Source organism: Fistularia commersonii, chromosome 8 (assembly GCF_037954325.1).
Source record: "Fistularia commersonii isolate RoL2024-O1a breed Wild chromosome 8, RoL_Fcom_v1.0, whole genome shotgun sequence".
NCBI lineage: Eukaryota > Metazoa > Chordata > Actinopteri > Syngnathiformes > Fistulariidae > Fistularia > Fistularia commersonii.
Window position 1 is genome coordinate 3,987,501 of NC_141291.1, and position 18,141 is coordinate 4,005,641.

At 49.6% G+C, this 18,141-nt stretch overlaps 1 protein-coding gene across 2 annotated transcripts in view; it reads left to right on the forward strand.

Annotated features, from left to right (window-relative positions):
* lrfn5a (leucine rich repeat and fibronectin type III domain containing 5a) overlaps positions 1 to 17,323 on the forward strand; it is an 80,581-nt gene extending 63,258 nt beyond the window's left edge. For both annotated transcript variants that reach the window (XM_086150544.1, XM_086150543.1), the window contains exons 8-10: positions 3,164 to 3,631; positions 11,549 to 11,822; positions 14,094 to 17,323. In XM_086150544.1, the coding sequence (XP_086006670.1) occupies positions 3,164 to 3,631; positions 11,549 to 11,822; positions 14,094 to 14,975 (1,624 nt within the window). In that variant the 3' untranslated portion in view covers positions 14,976 to 17,323. The remainder of the gene's footprint in view (positions 1 to 3,163; positions 3,632 to 11,548; positions 11,823 to 14,093) is intronic.
* Positions 17,324 to 18,141: the final 818 nt, after the last annotated feature.

The window sequence follows — 18,141 nt, forward strand, 5'->3', positions numbered from 1 at the left end:
TATCCATCACCATTGCAAACAAGAAGGGGCTCAGTGCTGATCCCTGATGGAGTCCCACCTCCACCTTGAACTTCTCTGTTACCCCTACAGCACACCGTACCAGTGTCTCACAGCTAGCATACATGTCCTGCACCAGTCCAACATACTTCTCTGCCACTCCAGACTTCCTCATACAATACCAGAGCTCCTCTCTTGGCACCCTGTCATATGCTTTTTCTAGGTCTACAAAAACGCAGTGCAACTCCCTCTGGCCTTCTCTGTACTTTTCTATTAGCATTCTCAACGCAAATACTGCATCTGTAGTACTCTTCCTAGGCATGAAGCCATACTGCTGTTCACAAATGCTGACTTCTGCTCTCAGTCTAGTTTCCACTACTCTTTCCCATAACTTCATTGTATGGCTCATCAACTTTATCCCTCTGTAGTTGCCACAATTCTGCACATCCCCTTTATTCTTAAAAATAGGCACCATCACACTTTGTCTCCATTCTTCAGGCATCTTCTCACTCTCTAAGATCCTGTTGAATAATCTAGTCAGAAAATCTACCGCTGCCTCTCCTAGACACTTCCACACCTCCACAGGTATATCATCAGGACCAACTGCTTTTCCACTCTTCATCCTCTTCAATGCCTTCCTCACTTCACTTTTACTAATTTTTGCTACTTTGTGGTCTACAATAGTCACCTCTTCTACCCTTGCCTCTCTTTCATTTTCCACATTCATCAGTTCTTCAAAGTACTCTTTCCATCTTCCCATCACTCTTCTAGCATCTGTCAATACATTTCCCTCTCTGTCCTTTATCACCCGGACCTGTTGTACATCCTTTGCATCTTTATCTCTCTGTTTCGCCAACCTGTATAGATCATTCTCACCCTCCTTACTATCCAACCGAGCATACAAGTCATCATAAGCCCTTTGTTTTGCCTTTGCTACCTCTATCTTTACCTTTCGCCGCACCTCCCTGAACTCCTGTCTGTTCTCTTCAGTCCTCTCAGTATCCCACTTCTTCTTCGCTAACCGCTTTCTCTGTATACACTCCTGCACTTCCTCATTCCACCACCAAGTCTCCTTATCTACTTTCCTTCCAGATGACACACCAAGTACTCTTTTACCTGTCTCCCTGATAACACTAGCTGTAGTTGTCCAATCATCTGGAAGCTCACCCTGACCACCCAGACCCTTTCTCAACTCCTCCCTGAAAACCATGCAACACTCCTCCCTTTTCAGCTTCCACCATTTTGTCCTCTGCTCTGCCTTTGTCCTCTTCATCTTCCTTGTCACCAGAGTCATCCTACAAACCACCATCCTATGCTGTCTGGCTACACTCTCACCTACAACTACTTTGCAGTCACTAATCTCTTTCAGGTTACCTCGTCTATACAAGATGTAGTCTACCTGCGTGCTCCTACCTCCGCTCTTATAAGTTACCCTATGTTCCTGTTTTTTCTGGAAAAAGGTGTTCACTACAGCCATTTCCATCCTTTTTGCAAAATCTACCACCATCTGTCCCTCTGCATTCCTATCCTGGATACCAAATCTGCCCATCACTTCTTCATCCCCTCTATTGCCTTCACCGACATGTCCATTGAAGTCTGCACCAATGACCACTCTCTCATTTCTGGGAATATTCTGCATCACTTCATCTAACTCATTCCAGAACTTCTCCTTCTCTTCAGATTCACATCCCACCTGCGGGGCATAGCCACTAACAACATTGAGCATCACACCTTCGATTTCCAGTTTCAGACTCATAAGTCTATCTGACATTCTTTTCACCTCTAGGACGTTCCTAACAAACTCCTCCTTCAAGATAACTCCTACTCCATTTCTCTTCTTGTCAGTACCATAATAGTACAACTTAAAGCCTGCTCCTAAGCTTCTAGCCTTACTACCTTTCCACCTGGTCTCCTGGACACACAGTATATCCACCTTCCTTCTCTGCATCATGTCGACCAGCTCTCTACCTTTTCCTGTCATAGTCCCAACATTCAAAGTCCCTACTCTCAGTCCCAGACTCTTTCCCTTCCTCCTCTCTCTCTGCTTCCGAACACGCACTCCACCTCTTCTTCTTGTTCTTGTTCTTCGACCCACAGTAGCCCAATTTCCATTAGTACCCTGTAGGTCATCAGTACCAATGGCGGTCGTTGTTAACCCGGTCCGCGACCGATCCGGTATGGTATAGTTTTGGTTGTCTCGCATATTTGGTTTTGGCAAAAGTTTTACGCCGGATGCCCTTCCTGACGCAACCCTCTGCATTTATCCGGGCTTGGGACCGGCACAGGGAGACACTGCTCCGTGCCCCCCCAAGGCAGGCTTGGAGAGGCACGGGCCAGTGCCGCCCTGAGGCTGCATTGATTCTATGGATGTATATATGTACATATATATTTACATAAACACATGTTTACTCAGCTGCTTATTTTGCATACATTTGTGTGTATATTTTATACATTTATTGAGGTTGACAGCTGTTGATTTATTATATATGTGTGCACACACACACTCACTCGTTTAATTAGCTTGACATCTTGTGATTATATGTGTATATGTACATATATTTACATAAGCCTGTTTACTCAGATTAGCTTTTGATGTATGTGTGTGTGTCTTTGTGTGTGTGTGTGTGTGTGTGTATACATTCCTATTTATGTATAATATTTATGTGCAAACAGGCACTCATGGTCAATTAGGTTTACAGCTGTTTATCAAATGTATCTGTGTATATGTATGTGTGTGTATGTATGCATGTATGTGTGTGTGTATATAAATCTGTATGTGTGTGCGTGCGTGTGTGTGTGTGTGTGTATATATAATGTGTGTTTGTATACATATATATACACATTATATATATACACAAGTGCACACATGTTTATTCAGGTTTACAGCTGTTGATTATTTACATTTAAATATATGCATTTATTCATATAAATTATACATGTGTGTGTATGAATACATACATATTTATGGGTATTGATATATACACACGTTTATTCAGGTTGATAGCTGTTGATATATAATCTATATGTAAATAGATCCACATACATTTATTTGGGTCTACACTTGTCGATTAGAGTTTCCTGATCAGGAGAACGTCCAGGCTCTCCTCTGTCCGTGACCTTCGTGACCTTCGTGACCTTCCCTTCTGCCGGCGGTGTTTGCGTGCAGGTGCAAGGCGAGGGGCGACCCGGAGCCGGCCATCCACTGGATCTCCCCGGAGGGGAAGCTGGTGTCCAACTCGTCCAGAACGCTGGTCTACAACAACGGCAGCCTGGACATCCTGATCAGCACGGTGAAGGACAGCGGCTCCTTCATCTGCATCTCCTCAAACCCGGCGGGCGAAGCTCAGCAGTCGGTGGGGCTGCTCATCATCAAGCTGCCGCACATCTCCAACAACACCAATAACATCCAGGAGCCCGACCCGGGTTCCTCGGACATCTCCACGTCCGCCCGCGCTAGCGCTAACGGCGGCAACGTGACGGCGGACGCCAAGGCGGCGGCGGACAAGAGGGTGGTGAGCGCCGAGGCCACGTCCTCCACCGCCCTCATCAAGTTCAACTTCCAGAGGAACATCCCGGGGATCCGCATGTTCCAGATCCAGTACAACGGCAGCCAAGACGACTCGCTGGTGTACAGGTGTGTGTGTGTGTGTGTGTGTGGGGGGCGGACAGTCGCCGCGGCGACCGGACAGCGGGATCAGGTGATGCGAGATCTCCATGCAAGTTTAATGATGGCACGGCGGACCAGGCGGAAACAGGACGCAGAGGAAATCTGATAGATGGGGGGGGGGGCGTGCACGTGTGCACACACATACACACACACACACGAACACACACACACACACACACACACATACACATACATACATACAACTGGGGGTTGTTGTAAGGGGGGTATTTGATATTCCTATGGATAATATGGGTATTTCCTGTCAGAGGTGGTACAAGGGCATGTGTGTGTGTGTGTGTGTGTGTATGTGTGTGTGTGTGTGTGTGTGTGTGTGTGTGTGTGTGTGTGTGTGTACTGGCCTTTCTTGACTTTTGCTTGTTTGCTCGGTGGGTCGGGGATTAAATCAACCTCTTAGGTAATGTCTGTTGTTTGAGCTAAATATTTACCCGTGTGCTTGCGTGTGTGTGAGTGTGTGTGTATGTGTGTATGTGTGTATGTGTGTGTGTATTTGTGTGTGTGTGTGTGGTTGCAGGGGGGATTAGCAAAGAAATTAATGAACGTGAGCGTTGACAGGAGAGCCCGTCCGTCTTGATTATCATCGCTAATCTCTCGTCGGACGTCAGCGGTCAGCAGGGATTGGTCGGATGTTGGTGGTGAGCAGGGATTGGTCGGATGTTGGTGGTGAGCAGGGATTGGTCGGATGTCGGCGGTCAGCAGGGATTGGTCGGATGTTGGTGGTGAGCAGGGATTGGGCGATGTCGGCGATCAATTGGGATTGAGTGGATACGGGCGGTCAGAAGGTGTGGTCGGACGTTGGTGGTCAGCAGGGATTAGTCGGATGTCAGCGGTCAGCAGTGATTGGTCGGATGTCGCCGGTCAGGGATTGGTCAGACTTTTGCGGTCTGCAGGGATTGGTTGGTCTTTTTTGTCAAAATAATGCTGCCATTCAAAGTCAAAGGATCGTTTTGGCAGTAAATACTGGTCAGCTTGGCTTCTCTTGGATACAAACTGATTTTTATCTGATATCAATGCACTTTTATATATAGGGATAAGAACCCGATAGTCCATAATCCCTAATCTACGTTGTTTTCTGACGCTAATCTGGAGACCTCACTCATCAGCATGGAGCTCCGCTGGATTTTCTGTCCTTCGTCCGGACAGCTCAGGGTGGCGGTCTGTACCCTTCGGCACAGGAAGCGGTTGTTCGTCTCCATTTCCTTGTTCAGAAGCGTCCGGGGAGGAGCGCCGTTCCGTGATTGGACGGCCGCGTCCGTCACTCAAAGTCACCCCCCCGCACCCAGCTCCGCCTCCTCCTCTGCTCCTGACGGACGGGAGCAGACAGCTCCTGTTGTCTCCGAAGGCGTTCTTCGCTTTTCAGCTTCAACAGGAGCTTTATCGATTGTGTGTGTGTGTGTGTGTGTGTGTGTGTGTGTGTGTGTGTGTGTGTGTGTGTGTGTGTGTGTGTGTGTTTTAGCTCCGGTCTCACTCAGCAGTGCCCTCTGGGCTGTGGGTGTGGGTGTCGCCATACGTTGTGGATTCAACAGACACATGAGTGACAGGCAGGGTAAAGCTTTTTGTAGGCATCTACCTCCACCTTCTCCTCCTCCTCCTTCTTCTTCTTCTTCTCGTTCCTCCACCTCTTCCTCCCCAGGGTCGCGCCGACCTCCCCGAACTCGCCGCTCTGAAACCTGAGAATTTTTCGACTTGACTCCGAATTGATCGTCCGTTCCTTCCGGGGACTCCAGGAGGACGGCTCTGCCCACACGGCAGTACTAGCAGTACTAGCAGTACTGCTACATTTATCTGCAGTAGTACTGCAGTATCAGCACTGTCAGTACTGGTAATACTACAGTAGTAAAAGCGCTATCAGTACGACTTGTTATATTAGTATTATCAACAGCTCCACTGCTACAAGCTATGTTCTCAGTACTATCAATATTATCAGTAGTATTTGTATTATCAGTATTTTTGGAATTCTCTGTATTATGAGTACTGTCAGTACTACCAATAGTATAATGTTAAAAGTACCACCAAACCATTACTGTGTATTGCATAGTACTCATGTACTTGTGCCTTTCATCAGTACTTCAGAGAATTATACCTGGGTATTTTGGCTATACATATATATATATTCATACATATGTGTGTGTCTGTGTGTGTGTGTATACATATATACATATGTGTACACATACGTATGTGTGTGTATATATGTATACATATATACGTATACGTGTGTGTGTATGTATGCACAGATATATATGTGCATGTATGTATAAATGCATGTGTGTTTCATACACTTATATATATGCGTGTGTGCATATGCAGATATGTATATATATGTGCACATAGAACTGTGATTGACGGCTGACCCGTCCCCGCTAAGCCCCGCCCCCAACCTCCATTAATAGCAGCGCCAGGCGGCCTATAGAAGCACGACCATTAAATGAATAAATGTTACACATGTATTAAATATATGCATATATATATATATATATATATATATATATATATATATATACACCGTAATTTCCGTACTATTGAGCACAACTCAATTTAAGCCGGAAGCCCAAGATAGCCGATCGCTATCTTGGGCTCATCGGTCCGATGTGACGAGGATAAATGTTTTAGCGGCGTGAAGCTCGTTAGCCCCCCCCCAAAAAAAATCCATATATTAGCCGCATTGTTGTTTAGGGGAAAAAAGTCGCAGCTTATCGTCCGGAAATTACGGTATACATATATATATATATATATATATATATATATATATATATGTATACGTACACTGCTCAAAAAAATAAAGGGAACACTTAAAAAACACATCCTAGACCTAAATGAATGAAATATTCTTATGAAATACTTTGCTCTTTACACAGTTGAATGTGCTGACAACAAAATCACACAAAAATGATCAATGGAAATCAAATGTATTAACTCATGGAGGTCTGGATTAGGAATCACACTCCAAATTAAAGTGTAAAAACAAACTCCAGGCTGATCCAACTTTGATGTAATGTCCTTAAAACAAGTCAAAATGAATCTGTGTTGCTTCCTGAGTGGACACTAGGATTTCACACAAGTGTGATTGACTTGGAGTTACATTGTGTTGTTCAAGTGTTCCCTTTATTTTTTTGAGCAGTATATATATGTATGTATGTATGTATATCATTCTCTGGCACCCATCCATACATCAGCTTGGGGCGGCACCCACGAATCTGAGCTAGCAGGCAGTTAGCAGACAGTTAGCCGAGCTAGCAAGCGGCAGTTAGCCGCCCGCTAGCTCCTCCCAGGGATTGTAATCCCAGCCCTTTCAGTGGAGTTCACCAAAGCGATTGTTAACTCCAGGATTATCTGACGGCCCGGATCACATCACATCACATCACATCAGCCGCTGAACCTCTTATTATTAACAACCCTCCTCTTCCCCTTCTTCTTCTTCACTCTCTCTTCCTCCATCTCTTCCTCTTCCCCCTCCTCTTTCTGCAGTCGTTTTCCAATCCGGCTAACTCATCGAGCTACAGGGGGTGTTTGCCATTTACCCTCCATCCCTTCTTCCCTCCATCCCTCCATCCTCTGAAAGGGTTTATTTTTATTTTTACAAGAATACCGAACCCCCCTCCATCCCTCCCTCCTTCTCTCTCTCTATCATCCACCCGTTTTTCAGCGATCTGGTTTTTTGAGACGGGGGTAGAAGTTGAAGGAAGGAAGGATGGAGGAAGCGACGCAGACAAGGAGAATATATTTGCATAGATTTCAGAGGTTTAATTAGAAAGAAACGAGGGAGAGTGGAGGTGAGTGGCGGGCGGCGGGCGGGGGGGGGTTGAAGGCTAATTCATAAAGAAAGAAGGGGAGAAGAAGAAGAAGAAGGGTGGATTTGAAAAGGACGAGAAGGTCAGTGAGGAGGAGGAGGTGTGAGGGAGAGGGGGATCAATGAGGATTAGAAGAATAAAAAAAAAAGAGATGGAGGTGATGATGACTCAGCTGGAGAGGAAGGACACGGTGGAGAAGCCACCTTTGACTTCCCAGCTAGCTTAGCTCCACCATCCAAGCAGGAAAGCCGTGATCCCCGCGCCGGTGTCGCCGTGGTTACCGTGAACACCGCCGAGAAGATAAGCTTCCTCCAGAAGGCTGACGGACATTTAGTAATAACATGTTTACTAACCTGTTATTACACCATGGATGCGGTAATAAGCGTGTTATTACCTAGAGGGAAACGCCATCCCGGGCCGCTAGCCGCAAGGGGGTGCTCGTTAGCCATTAGCCCCGGTGGCGTGGCGTCCTCGCACGGCGGAGCGGAGATAAGAAGAAGGGTTCTGGGATGCCTGCTCTCCGCATCGGAGAACCCGGACCCATTAACAACCCCGCGCCATCTGCCGCGTCAGCTGAATTAGCGCCGAGGTCAGCAGCGGCGGGGCGGCGCCGGGAGAGCCATTAGTCCTCCTCGCTCGCCGCTCGCCGCTCACTCTTCTTCATCACGCCGCCGTTGCCACTGCAGCCCCTCCGCCAGGCCGGCCCGGCCGCTCCGGAACAGTTCAATAAGGGTTAGAGGCGTGTTCTGGGCCAGCGCTAACCGAAAATCCATGACATGAGAGGTAGACACCATGTGTGTGTGTGTGTGTGTGTGTGTGTGTATTGTTTGCGAAGCCATTTAAGAAAAATAGATGTATAAATAATCCCTGTCTGCTTGAATTATCCCCCCACATGCCCCGCAGCGATCAATAACATTTCCCAAAACATTGGAAGCGTCCTTCCTCGCGCTTTTCCGGAAAAATCGTTCTTCGTCGTATCGCGGCTTCTTAATGAGACCCGGGTTATTACCGTGTAATTACACGCCGGGCTTCCCGCTGGTTCTCTCCGTGCTCGCTTGGCTATCGACGCTTCTTGCTAACCTTTGTAAGTGATTAAAATCAATCGTTCATTCGTTCATCGGTCGGTGCCTCATCCATAGCGCTTATCCGGCTTCCCCACGCGCCGAAACAAATTCCAACCTCCTCGATTCCCGTGTTTTACAACTTCCAGTCATCGGAGGGCTGCTTCCGCTCAGCAAAGCCATAAATAATGCTGTAAGAAGGGCGCTTTATTACACATTTCTTCTTTTCTTTTTTTTTTTTTTTTTTAGCAGCAGATGAAAGAAAGCGGTTCATAAAGCACTTTTATTATTATTATTATTATCACGATAGCGGGGAGATGACTGTTATTAGTAGCGCGCGGCCGGGGATTTTTTTTTTTTTTTTTTTTATGTTACTGCATCCAGTTTTTTTCTCTTTCGGCGGGAAAGGGGATAATTAAGAGTCGCTTTGCTGGAGGGTACGGCGGCTTCCCCCGATGTTCAACCCGGGTTGTGCTACCTGTCGATGTTTGTTTTTGTTGTTGTTTTTTTGTTTTTGCATGCATTTGGTCGCATTTCTGGGCAAATGAAACGGGACCCGGTATGGAGCCCTGGGGGACGCCAAGCCCGGGAAAGGATCTTCGACGATCCGCCCGGATGGCGATCCGACGAAGGGAGGTTTGAAAATCCCCTTCGGTTTTCACTGCAGACGCGGTAATTTGAGTCTTTTTGGAAACCAAAAAAGCGTTAGCTCGCGGCTATGTGAAAGTACTAATGAGCCGACCCAGAGCGGGGTGGGGGTGGGGATGGGGGTGGGGGTGGGGTCAGAGCCCTTCAAAGTTATCCAACGCCGTCCTTCCAAGACCTCCGGAGCAAAAAAAAAAAAAAAAACTACGGTCCAGTTCCTTCTGGCTCCTGGTCCTGGAGGAACCTCGTCTTGAAATCGCCGCCCGCTATGCTAACATCCGCAGGAAGCATCTGCAGGAAGCCCCCGGGTGCCGTCCGCTGTCTAATGGAGCGAAATGGAACAATCCGGTATATCATTCGTCTTGAGACAAAAAAGCTGGAAAGCCAGGGTGTGCGAACACAAACACACACACACACACACACACACACACACACACACACACACACATGTGCGTGCAGGCTAACGCTACGCTAGCACTCTTTCACTGGGAACATGGTTGGCCAAGTTTTACTGGCAATGAACGCTGGAATGCTGGACCAGTGACGCCCATCACACACACACACACACACACACACACACACACACACACACACACACACACACACACACATGCACATGCACACACTTGCACACACACATGTTGGTTTACACGCTCATAAAGGCACGGGGACACTGGCTCGCTCACACCCTTTGTCAAATGAAAGTGTAATGAAACCCATAAAATGCGTGCATACACACACACACACACACACACACACACACACACACACACATACACGTGCGTGGACGCCTCGGGCTGAGGGTTTGGCAGGGCCGAGTAGATGAATTAGAGTAATAGTCGCAGCCAAGGCAATCATCTGTCCACCGCGGGGCTGCGAGGGCTGGCAGCGGGAGCCGGCTCCGACAGAAAACATACAAAAAACCCAAATTAGTCACAACGAGCGAGCCGGCGCCGATGATGTCACGGCGCCGGCGGCTCACGCCAGCGGCAAGGAACTGCACGCCAGACGAAGAAGGAACTCATCCACCATTTTTTGTCTTTTTTTTTTTTTTTTTTTTTTCAATGCAAAGAGCAGGACTGTGAGTGTCTGCATCCTCTTGTTTTCAAAAAACAATCACGTGGAATAAAACACTAATTACATTATGATTGATCCGGCGAGATATTACAAATCGGCGCAGGACAAGTTAACCCGACGATGCAAACACAGCGCAAAGACGTTAGCATTGAAATAGCTTAGCATGTCAGCTTCCGGGTGATCCCACCTCCGAAGACACCGTTGCTCATCACTGACCCGCCCAGTGAAGCTAAGCTAACCCCCGTCATGGTGAAAACGTGAATTTGACATGTATGCCGGAACCACCGCCGCTCGGATGGTCCTATTAGTATTCACGGGGTCACGCGGATGCTCTCGCCGGAGCGGCGCGCTCCGCGATGCTATTCCACCGAGGGCACGCTAATGACCTGCCGCTGCTTTCCTTCTCTAGCTCTTAATGCTAACCATTAAACCTTAATGTGTCTCGTAACCTTCACTTAACTCCCAAGTTTAAACCAGATGCTTAACCTGGCCAGAGCGGGGCTTTTTCTGCGCCCCCTCGGAGGGGGGGAGGGTTTGGGGGGGGGGGTCACGACCAGGAATTTCATTAGTATTCCAGCGGCGGAGAGTTGACGAGATGTTCTGAGGAGGCCGAGTGTCAAAGTGCTCAGTGGAGGATATCGGAGCGGAACGATGTCTGGCGGACTTTTGAGGGTTTTCTCACAGTCGGGTTTTAATGTCGAAAACTTAGATAAATACTTTTTTTTTTTATCGTAAATACACAAGTGGAGCACTTGGCGAGGAAAGATGATTTAATGTGGGCGGCCCTTTGGGGTGGAAAGAGAGAGATAGACAGAGTCTTAAATTAGCTGTTACTGCTAATAACAGTAGCGCTAACAATCACATGCTGAAATGATACAATACTAGAGTGCGTGTTCATAAAAGAAATAATGGCGGGCGCATGGCGAGATGATGTTAAGCCACACCCCCTGGGAAACTTCACCATGAGAGGGTCCAAGAAGGAGGTAGAGAAGGTACGAGGCTACTTTTGTGGGCTGATAAAGGGACACGAGTGCAGACGGGAGGAAGTAGAGAGGTGTATCATGGGATATGGCTCAGCATATGGCTAAGCCTACGTGCTAGGCTAGCACTAACTAGAGACTAACTAGGGGCCACAGGTGGTTGACATCTTCTCCGAAACACTTTGTGACTCAGGGGTGTGGATCCCCTGTCCAAAATGGACTTTTTCTTGTTGTGTTACCTTGAGGAAGTTGACACCGAACGTTCGCCGTTCCTCCTGTCTAATTAGATTTCTTCGCCCCTCCCCCACGCTGCAGAATGATCCCGCCCTCCAGCAAGAACTTCTTGGTCAACAACCTGGCGGCGGGGACGCTGTACGACCTCTGCGTGCTGGCCATCTACGACGACGTCATCACCTCGCTGACCGCCACCCGGGTTGTGGGCTGCGTGCAGTTCACCACCGAGTCCGAGTACATGAGGTGCCACTTCATGCAGTCGCAGTTCCTTGGCGGCACCATGATCATCATCATCGGCGGCATCATCGTGGCCTCGGTGCTCGTCTTCATCATCATCCTGATGATCCGCTACAAGGTGGGTCCATTTTTTGGAAACTGACCAGCGGGCCGTACCATTAGGCAGGGAAGGTGTAAAATGATGAAGCATACCGCCATCATCTGGTTCCCAAAGAGGGTATCTTTGAAAAGGGAAGCCGTAACCCATCCACCTTGTAAGGGGATCTTATATCTGGACTCTCCTTGACCACAGGCGAGGGTTGTACAGTGGTCTTGAGTGCCCCCTCCCAGCCTTCAGGCTCGTGGGTCCGATCTTCTGGACCCCGAAACCTCTGGTCCCTCCTTTCACAAAAGAGGACTACAACCAGGGTGCGAGGCCGAGAATTCTCCACTGGAACTTTGTCCGACTAACAGCCTGAATAGTCTGAAAAACCAGAACCTTCAGTGGACCGGTGATGCTGCTGCCGCTCGAGGCCTCAAGGACAACCCAGGCCCGCATGAGGACCTTCTTGAAAGCAGAAGCGAACCAAAAAGTAGTTTGGCGAGGCACGTACCGAGCAGCTTGCTACTCCGGTCCCGGGGGTGGACAGGTCTACAGCATGTTCTGCTTTGATTGTACATCTCAGAATCTGTCCCAGAGGGCCGGAGCCGTCCCTGCAGACGTGGAAATGTGAGGAGGTGCAGACGGCAAACCCAGATGGAGCAGCCTGGTCCGGCTGGCAGACCTCCCAGAGTATCTTTTATACATTTATTCAATAAGGTTCACATCTGACAAATGCGGCGACGACAATTGGCCTCACAGCAAGAAGGCTCCTTGACCAGGCTTCCTCTGCATCTTCTGCCTCCCCCCCGCCTGCATGGGTTCAGGCTTCATAGCTGATTCCATACACCTGAATCTTGCCATGATGTTGTAATTAGGCCATCACCATGGAAACAACTTCGACACTCAGGGTGTAAAACTCGCGAAACTCCTTTTTTTTTCTCCCCCTCCTGTACCCACCGTCATCTCCGCCTGTCATCTGGGTGATACAGCACCTTCGTTTCTGCGGTTTCGCCTCACGGATCGGTCACGTGAGGTGCAAGAACCGACCCCGGGAACGTGGACGACTAGAAAAAGGCAGAGGGAAACTTAGAACTCAAGTATATCTGCAGATCTAGAGGTAAAGATATACAAGTCAGCACTCACCTCAGAGCCAGATGTTCCTCATACGACTGGAATGAAGACCTGGAACTGGACATCAGGCTACATCAGGAGCTCACGTGTTCCTGGTCCGTATTTCCTCAGAAGAACACAAAATACCAAATTAGGGATTCCTCATCTCGGTTCCGTCGACTGAAAGGCGGAAAAATCTGAACCGGTTAAATCGGCTGTTCTTCCTACCGAAGCTTCACGCCCGCTGGAATTGTAACCTCGGAGGGTTCCCCGCTAACACCAGCCTTTAGTTGTAGCTAAGGCAAAAAAGAAAAGTAATAACCTACTTTACATGTTCTGAATTTTCTCCAGCGGTTCTGTTTCATCTTAGGCTGATGGACTTTTTATGTTCCGCATACGGTTCCTGCGGATGTTACGCTTTTATCCGCCGTCCGCCGAGGGATGGCAAATGCAAATTTGCCGTTATCCTGCTCTGATGCTACGATGAGATTTAAATTTTGCAGCGTCCCGGTAGATGTACAAGAAGAAAAAAAAATCTGCGCTCATCAGGAGGGGGTTCCTCAGGCGAACCCCATCAGAATCCAGATAAAAATGACCTGACCAGTTACCAATAGTTCCCAACTGCGGTGACCCAACCACTAGCCCATGTTGCCCAACCTGGGTGACCCAACCAGTTACCAATAATGTCCAAAACCTGTTGACCCAACTTGTTACCCATGTTGCCCGACCCAGGTGACCCAACCTGCCTCCCTGTGTCTCTAAACCCAGGTGACCCAACCTGTTCCCATACTTCCTAAATCTGGATGACCCAACCACTTGCCCATTGGTTCCCCAACCCATGTGGCCTGACCTGATCCCAGCGTTCCCTAAACCACATGACACAACCTTTTCCCAGTGATCCCAAATCCTGGTGACCCGACCCCGTCCTGATGTTACCCAACTCGTTGACCCGACCAGTACCCAATGTTCCTCAAACCAGGTGACCCAATGCATTCTCAGTGTTCCCCGATGGCTCCCTTCCATTCTGCACCCAGAGCAGACCCCCTCCTGCCTGGATACCTAGAACCACCCAATCACTTGGAACTGAAGGGTGAAGGAGAAGGAACCCGAAGGATGAGGTTCCGGTTCGAGAACAAACACAGAAGGGACCTCTGCTTCATGTCCTCCTCCTTCTTCTTCTTCTTCTCCCCTCCTCAGGTTTGTAACCCGGGCGACGGCGCCAAAGGCATCTCCATGTCGATGACCAACGTGCACTCGCAGACCAACGGTCAGCAGTCGCAGGGCTGCTCCGTCACCCCCAGCGTCTCCAAGCACGGGTTTGAGGACGCGGCGGTGGCCTCCAAGAAACGGGCCGGAGCCGGCAAGGATTCCGGGACGCAGTCGTCAAACTCTTCGCTGCCCGACACGGCCACTACCGTCCTCAGCCAGCCCTGGGGGGCGAGGAGCCCCACCCCCGGGTCCGAGGGGGCCGGAGAAGAGCGGGCGCCCTCGGCAGGCGCCGCGGCACCACCCGCCGGCAGCGACTCGCTAAGCAAGCCAAAGCGGAAGCCCGCCCCGGGGAAGCCGGGCTCGGCGTGCTCCGGCGCCTCCGCCACCCCGGACAACTTCGCCTCGTCGTCCTCCGGCGCCTCCTCCATTCACCACCTGCCCTCCACACCCCTGGAGAACCTCAACACCAACCGCAACAACTCCACCTCCATGAACCAAGCCCCGCCCCCTTACACCCCGTCCCCTTTCTCCGGCCCGCCGGCTCCGCCCAGCCCCATCCCCGCCTCCCATTTCAGGGAGACGCCCATCTTGCGCCGGGCCCCGAGAGCCCACTCCTCCTCCGCCAAGTACCGGACTCTCCCCGCCGAGGAGGTAGCGGGGCGGAGCCGGGCCAGGCGGAGGTACTCCCTCAGCGAGGGCGGGTCAAAGACTAGCGCCGCCCACTCCGGGGGGGCGGCGCCAAGACTGGGGCGCATGCTTCGGAACAAGAGGAGCCAGTCCATGAGCGGTATGCTTCTCCCCAAGGAAGGGGACCCGGACTGGGACCGGAGCCGCTGCGACTCGGACTGGATTCTGGAGAGCACGGTCTGAACCGTGGAACCGCGGAACTGCGGAACGGCAGAACTGTGGAACCGCGGAACGTCAGAATTTGGGTTCTACCCCGTCCTTGTTTATCCTTGTTTACCCCTGTTTGTATGTGTGTGAGTTTGTTTTAGGTGTGTCGTGGCTGTTTAGGGTGTGTGTTCCCCTCCACGTGCGCTGTTCTGGTCCACGTGCACGGTTCCGGTGGAGGGGGCGGGGTTCGTTGGCTTGTTCGACGTTTTTTTTTTTGTTTTTTTTTTTTTTGTTCCCAGACACTCGTTTTTTTCCGTGTCCTCACGCCTGACAGCTCCTTCTCGGAGAACCCGCCACGTCCCGTTTTTTCTTCTTCTACCTTCTCCTCCCTTCCACATGATAGCACAAAAAAAAAAAAAAAAGGAGGATGAGGAGGAGGAGGAGGAGGAGGAGGCAGCGCTGCCGCTTCCCGACATCACCTGAACACACCACCGGAAGGGTTCTTGAAGATGCCAAGGGGACGGCGAGGAGCAGGAGGACCTCCAGGATCCTTCTCTGGCACCTCCAAGGAAGAGGGGGATGAGGAGGAAGAGTTCACACGAAGCCTTTTCTTACCTGCCGGGGGAGGAGAAGAAACAAAATAGATAAAAATGAATTCACGCGCAGAGACTCCCTGGACGAGTGGAAGCGATAGATCCTGAAAGAGGAGGAGGGACGCATCTGTACAGGAGAAAAATAAACAAAACAAAATGATAAAAAAAAAAAAAAAAAGGCAACAAGACGGCCGTGTTGTTCTGTTGTGTAAAGTTAAGAAGGAAAGGAGGGGAAAAAAAAAAAGAGCGAGGGATGAAAAAGAAGAAGTGTAAATGCGTTTTTTTCTTTCCGGGACGGAGTGAAACCAATAAATTATACTTTTTCTTAGAAGAAAGAGAGGTCTGTTTTTCCTACGTGGGGGATTTTGGAAAAAGGAGGGATGAAAGGAGGAAAGAAAGAAAGAAAAGCTGCTGGTTCATTTTCTTCTGGTTTGGTTTTGAAGGAGTGATGGGGAGGAGGAGAAGCGGCTCCTCTGATTGGTGGATGCAAACTCTCTCTTCCTTCTTTTTCCCTCTTTCACTTTCTCTTCCCCCTTTCTCTCTTTCTTTTTAATCCAGTAAAAAGAAATGTGTTCACTATTAGATATTTGATATTGTTGTTTGGCGTTTTCTTTCTTTCTTTCTTTCTTTCTTTCTTTCTTTCTTTCTTTCTGTCTTTCTTGATCTCCATGAGTTTTTTGGTACCTTTGAGCTCAAATGTGGTGGTCAGGTGACCTCAGGAAGGAGGTCATGTGGCCTGATTAAGTCATGTGACCTCAGGAAGGAGGTCATGTGACCTGGGGTGGGAGTCAGGTGACCTCCACCGTTCTGCACTGCGTTCCCGCAGATGAAGATGAGGAAGTGAAGATGAAGATCTTTGAGGTTTGACGCCAGCAAGCCGAGGGAGGAGCCCTCAGTCTACGGTGAGTAAGCCCCGCCCCCGGCGGTCAATGCCTCCCTCTGATTGGACAGGTTTATGTCACATGCAGCTTCTTATTTTCCCTCTGAGCCTTCAGCCCCCCCCATCTGAACCTTCTCATGTCCCCCTAGAAGCACCAGATACCCTTACAGAGCCTTGTCTTCACCCCCAGAACCTCTTCAGAACCTTCTCATACCCCTTAGAGCCTGATCAGAACCTCCTGGGACCCTCATCAACCCTCAGAGCCCCCATCTAAATCTCTTTATACCCATTAGAAGACCCTCATACCCCATCAGAACCTCCTCTTACCCCCTCAGAAAATCCCCACATGCCCTTAGGACCTCCGGATACCTTCTCAGAACCTCCTCAAACCCCCTTAGAACTGCCTCATGCTCCCTTAAAACCTCCACAAACACCCTTAGAAAATCCTCACAGCCTCTTCAAACATCATCCTTCCCCCTTAGAACCTGCTCAAACCCCCCTTAGAACCTGCTCAAACCCCCCTTAGAACCTGCTCAAACCCCCCTTAGAACCTGTTCAAACCCTCTTAGAACCTGCTCAAACCCCCTTGGAACCTGCTCAAACCCCCTTACAAACTCCTCAAACCCCCTTAGAACCCCCTCAAACTCCATTAGATCCTCCTCAAAACTCCTTGGAGTCTCCTCAAACCCCTTAAAACCTCCTCAAACCCTCTTAGAACCTTATCATACCCCCTTCGGACCTCCTCAAACTCCATTAGAACCTCCTCAAACCCCTTAGACTCTCCTCATACCTCCTTAGAACCTCCTCATACCTCCTCAGAACCTCCTCAAACTCCATTAGGACCTCCTCATACCTCCTTAGAACCTCCTCAAACTCCATTAGGACTTCCTCATACCTCCTTAGAAACTCTTCAACCCCCTTAGACTCTCCCCCCCCCCTTGGAACCTGCACAGAAGCTCCTCAGAACCTGTAGCCCTGAGCAGACCCAACAGTGTAACCAATGAATGAATGAATGAATGAATGAGTTTTTTTCAAAGTGCAGTTGGATGTATGGAGGGAACTGGAAGGAACCGGTTCTCGGGGGGCAGGAAGTGTGTGTAAGTGTGTGTAAGTGTGTGTAAGTGTGTGTAAGTGTGTGTAACCCCGGCGGCAGTCGGTGTCAGCGGCGCTGTGACCTCACCTCCATATTAAATTAGCGGGAAAACTGCTTGACGCGGAGCAGATGTGACGGGCGACGCCCCCCTCCGCCCTGGCTCTTCACTGTTTGCTGGTGTGTGTGTGTGTGTGTGTGTGTGTGTGTGTGTGTGTGTGTGTGTTAGTCGTCCCGGGAGACGTCTTTCTCTGCTCAAAACCAGACAATGTTATTAAACTGAAGAGAGCCCCAGCGCCGAAAATTAAATCCCGCAATTACTTCTAAATATCAACACGCCTCCACCTCCACCTCCACCATCATCTCCATCTCCATCTCCACCATCATCTCCACCTCCACCCACAGGTTTAAATGTCATTAGTTAATGGCGCCGGCAGGACACCCGCTGAATGTTTAAGGGAAACTCGAGTCCTCGGAGAGTCGCTCCGGCGGAGGGGAACCTGCCCACAATTCCCCCCGGCGCCATTTAAAAAAAAAAGCGCCATTATGGCTTCCTGTACACACACACACACACACACACACATGCATGACGTCCTGGTTCACACCTCCTTGAGTGACCTTCTCCGCCTTTCTTAATCT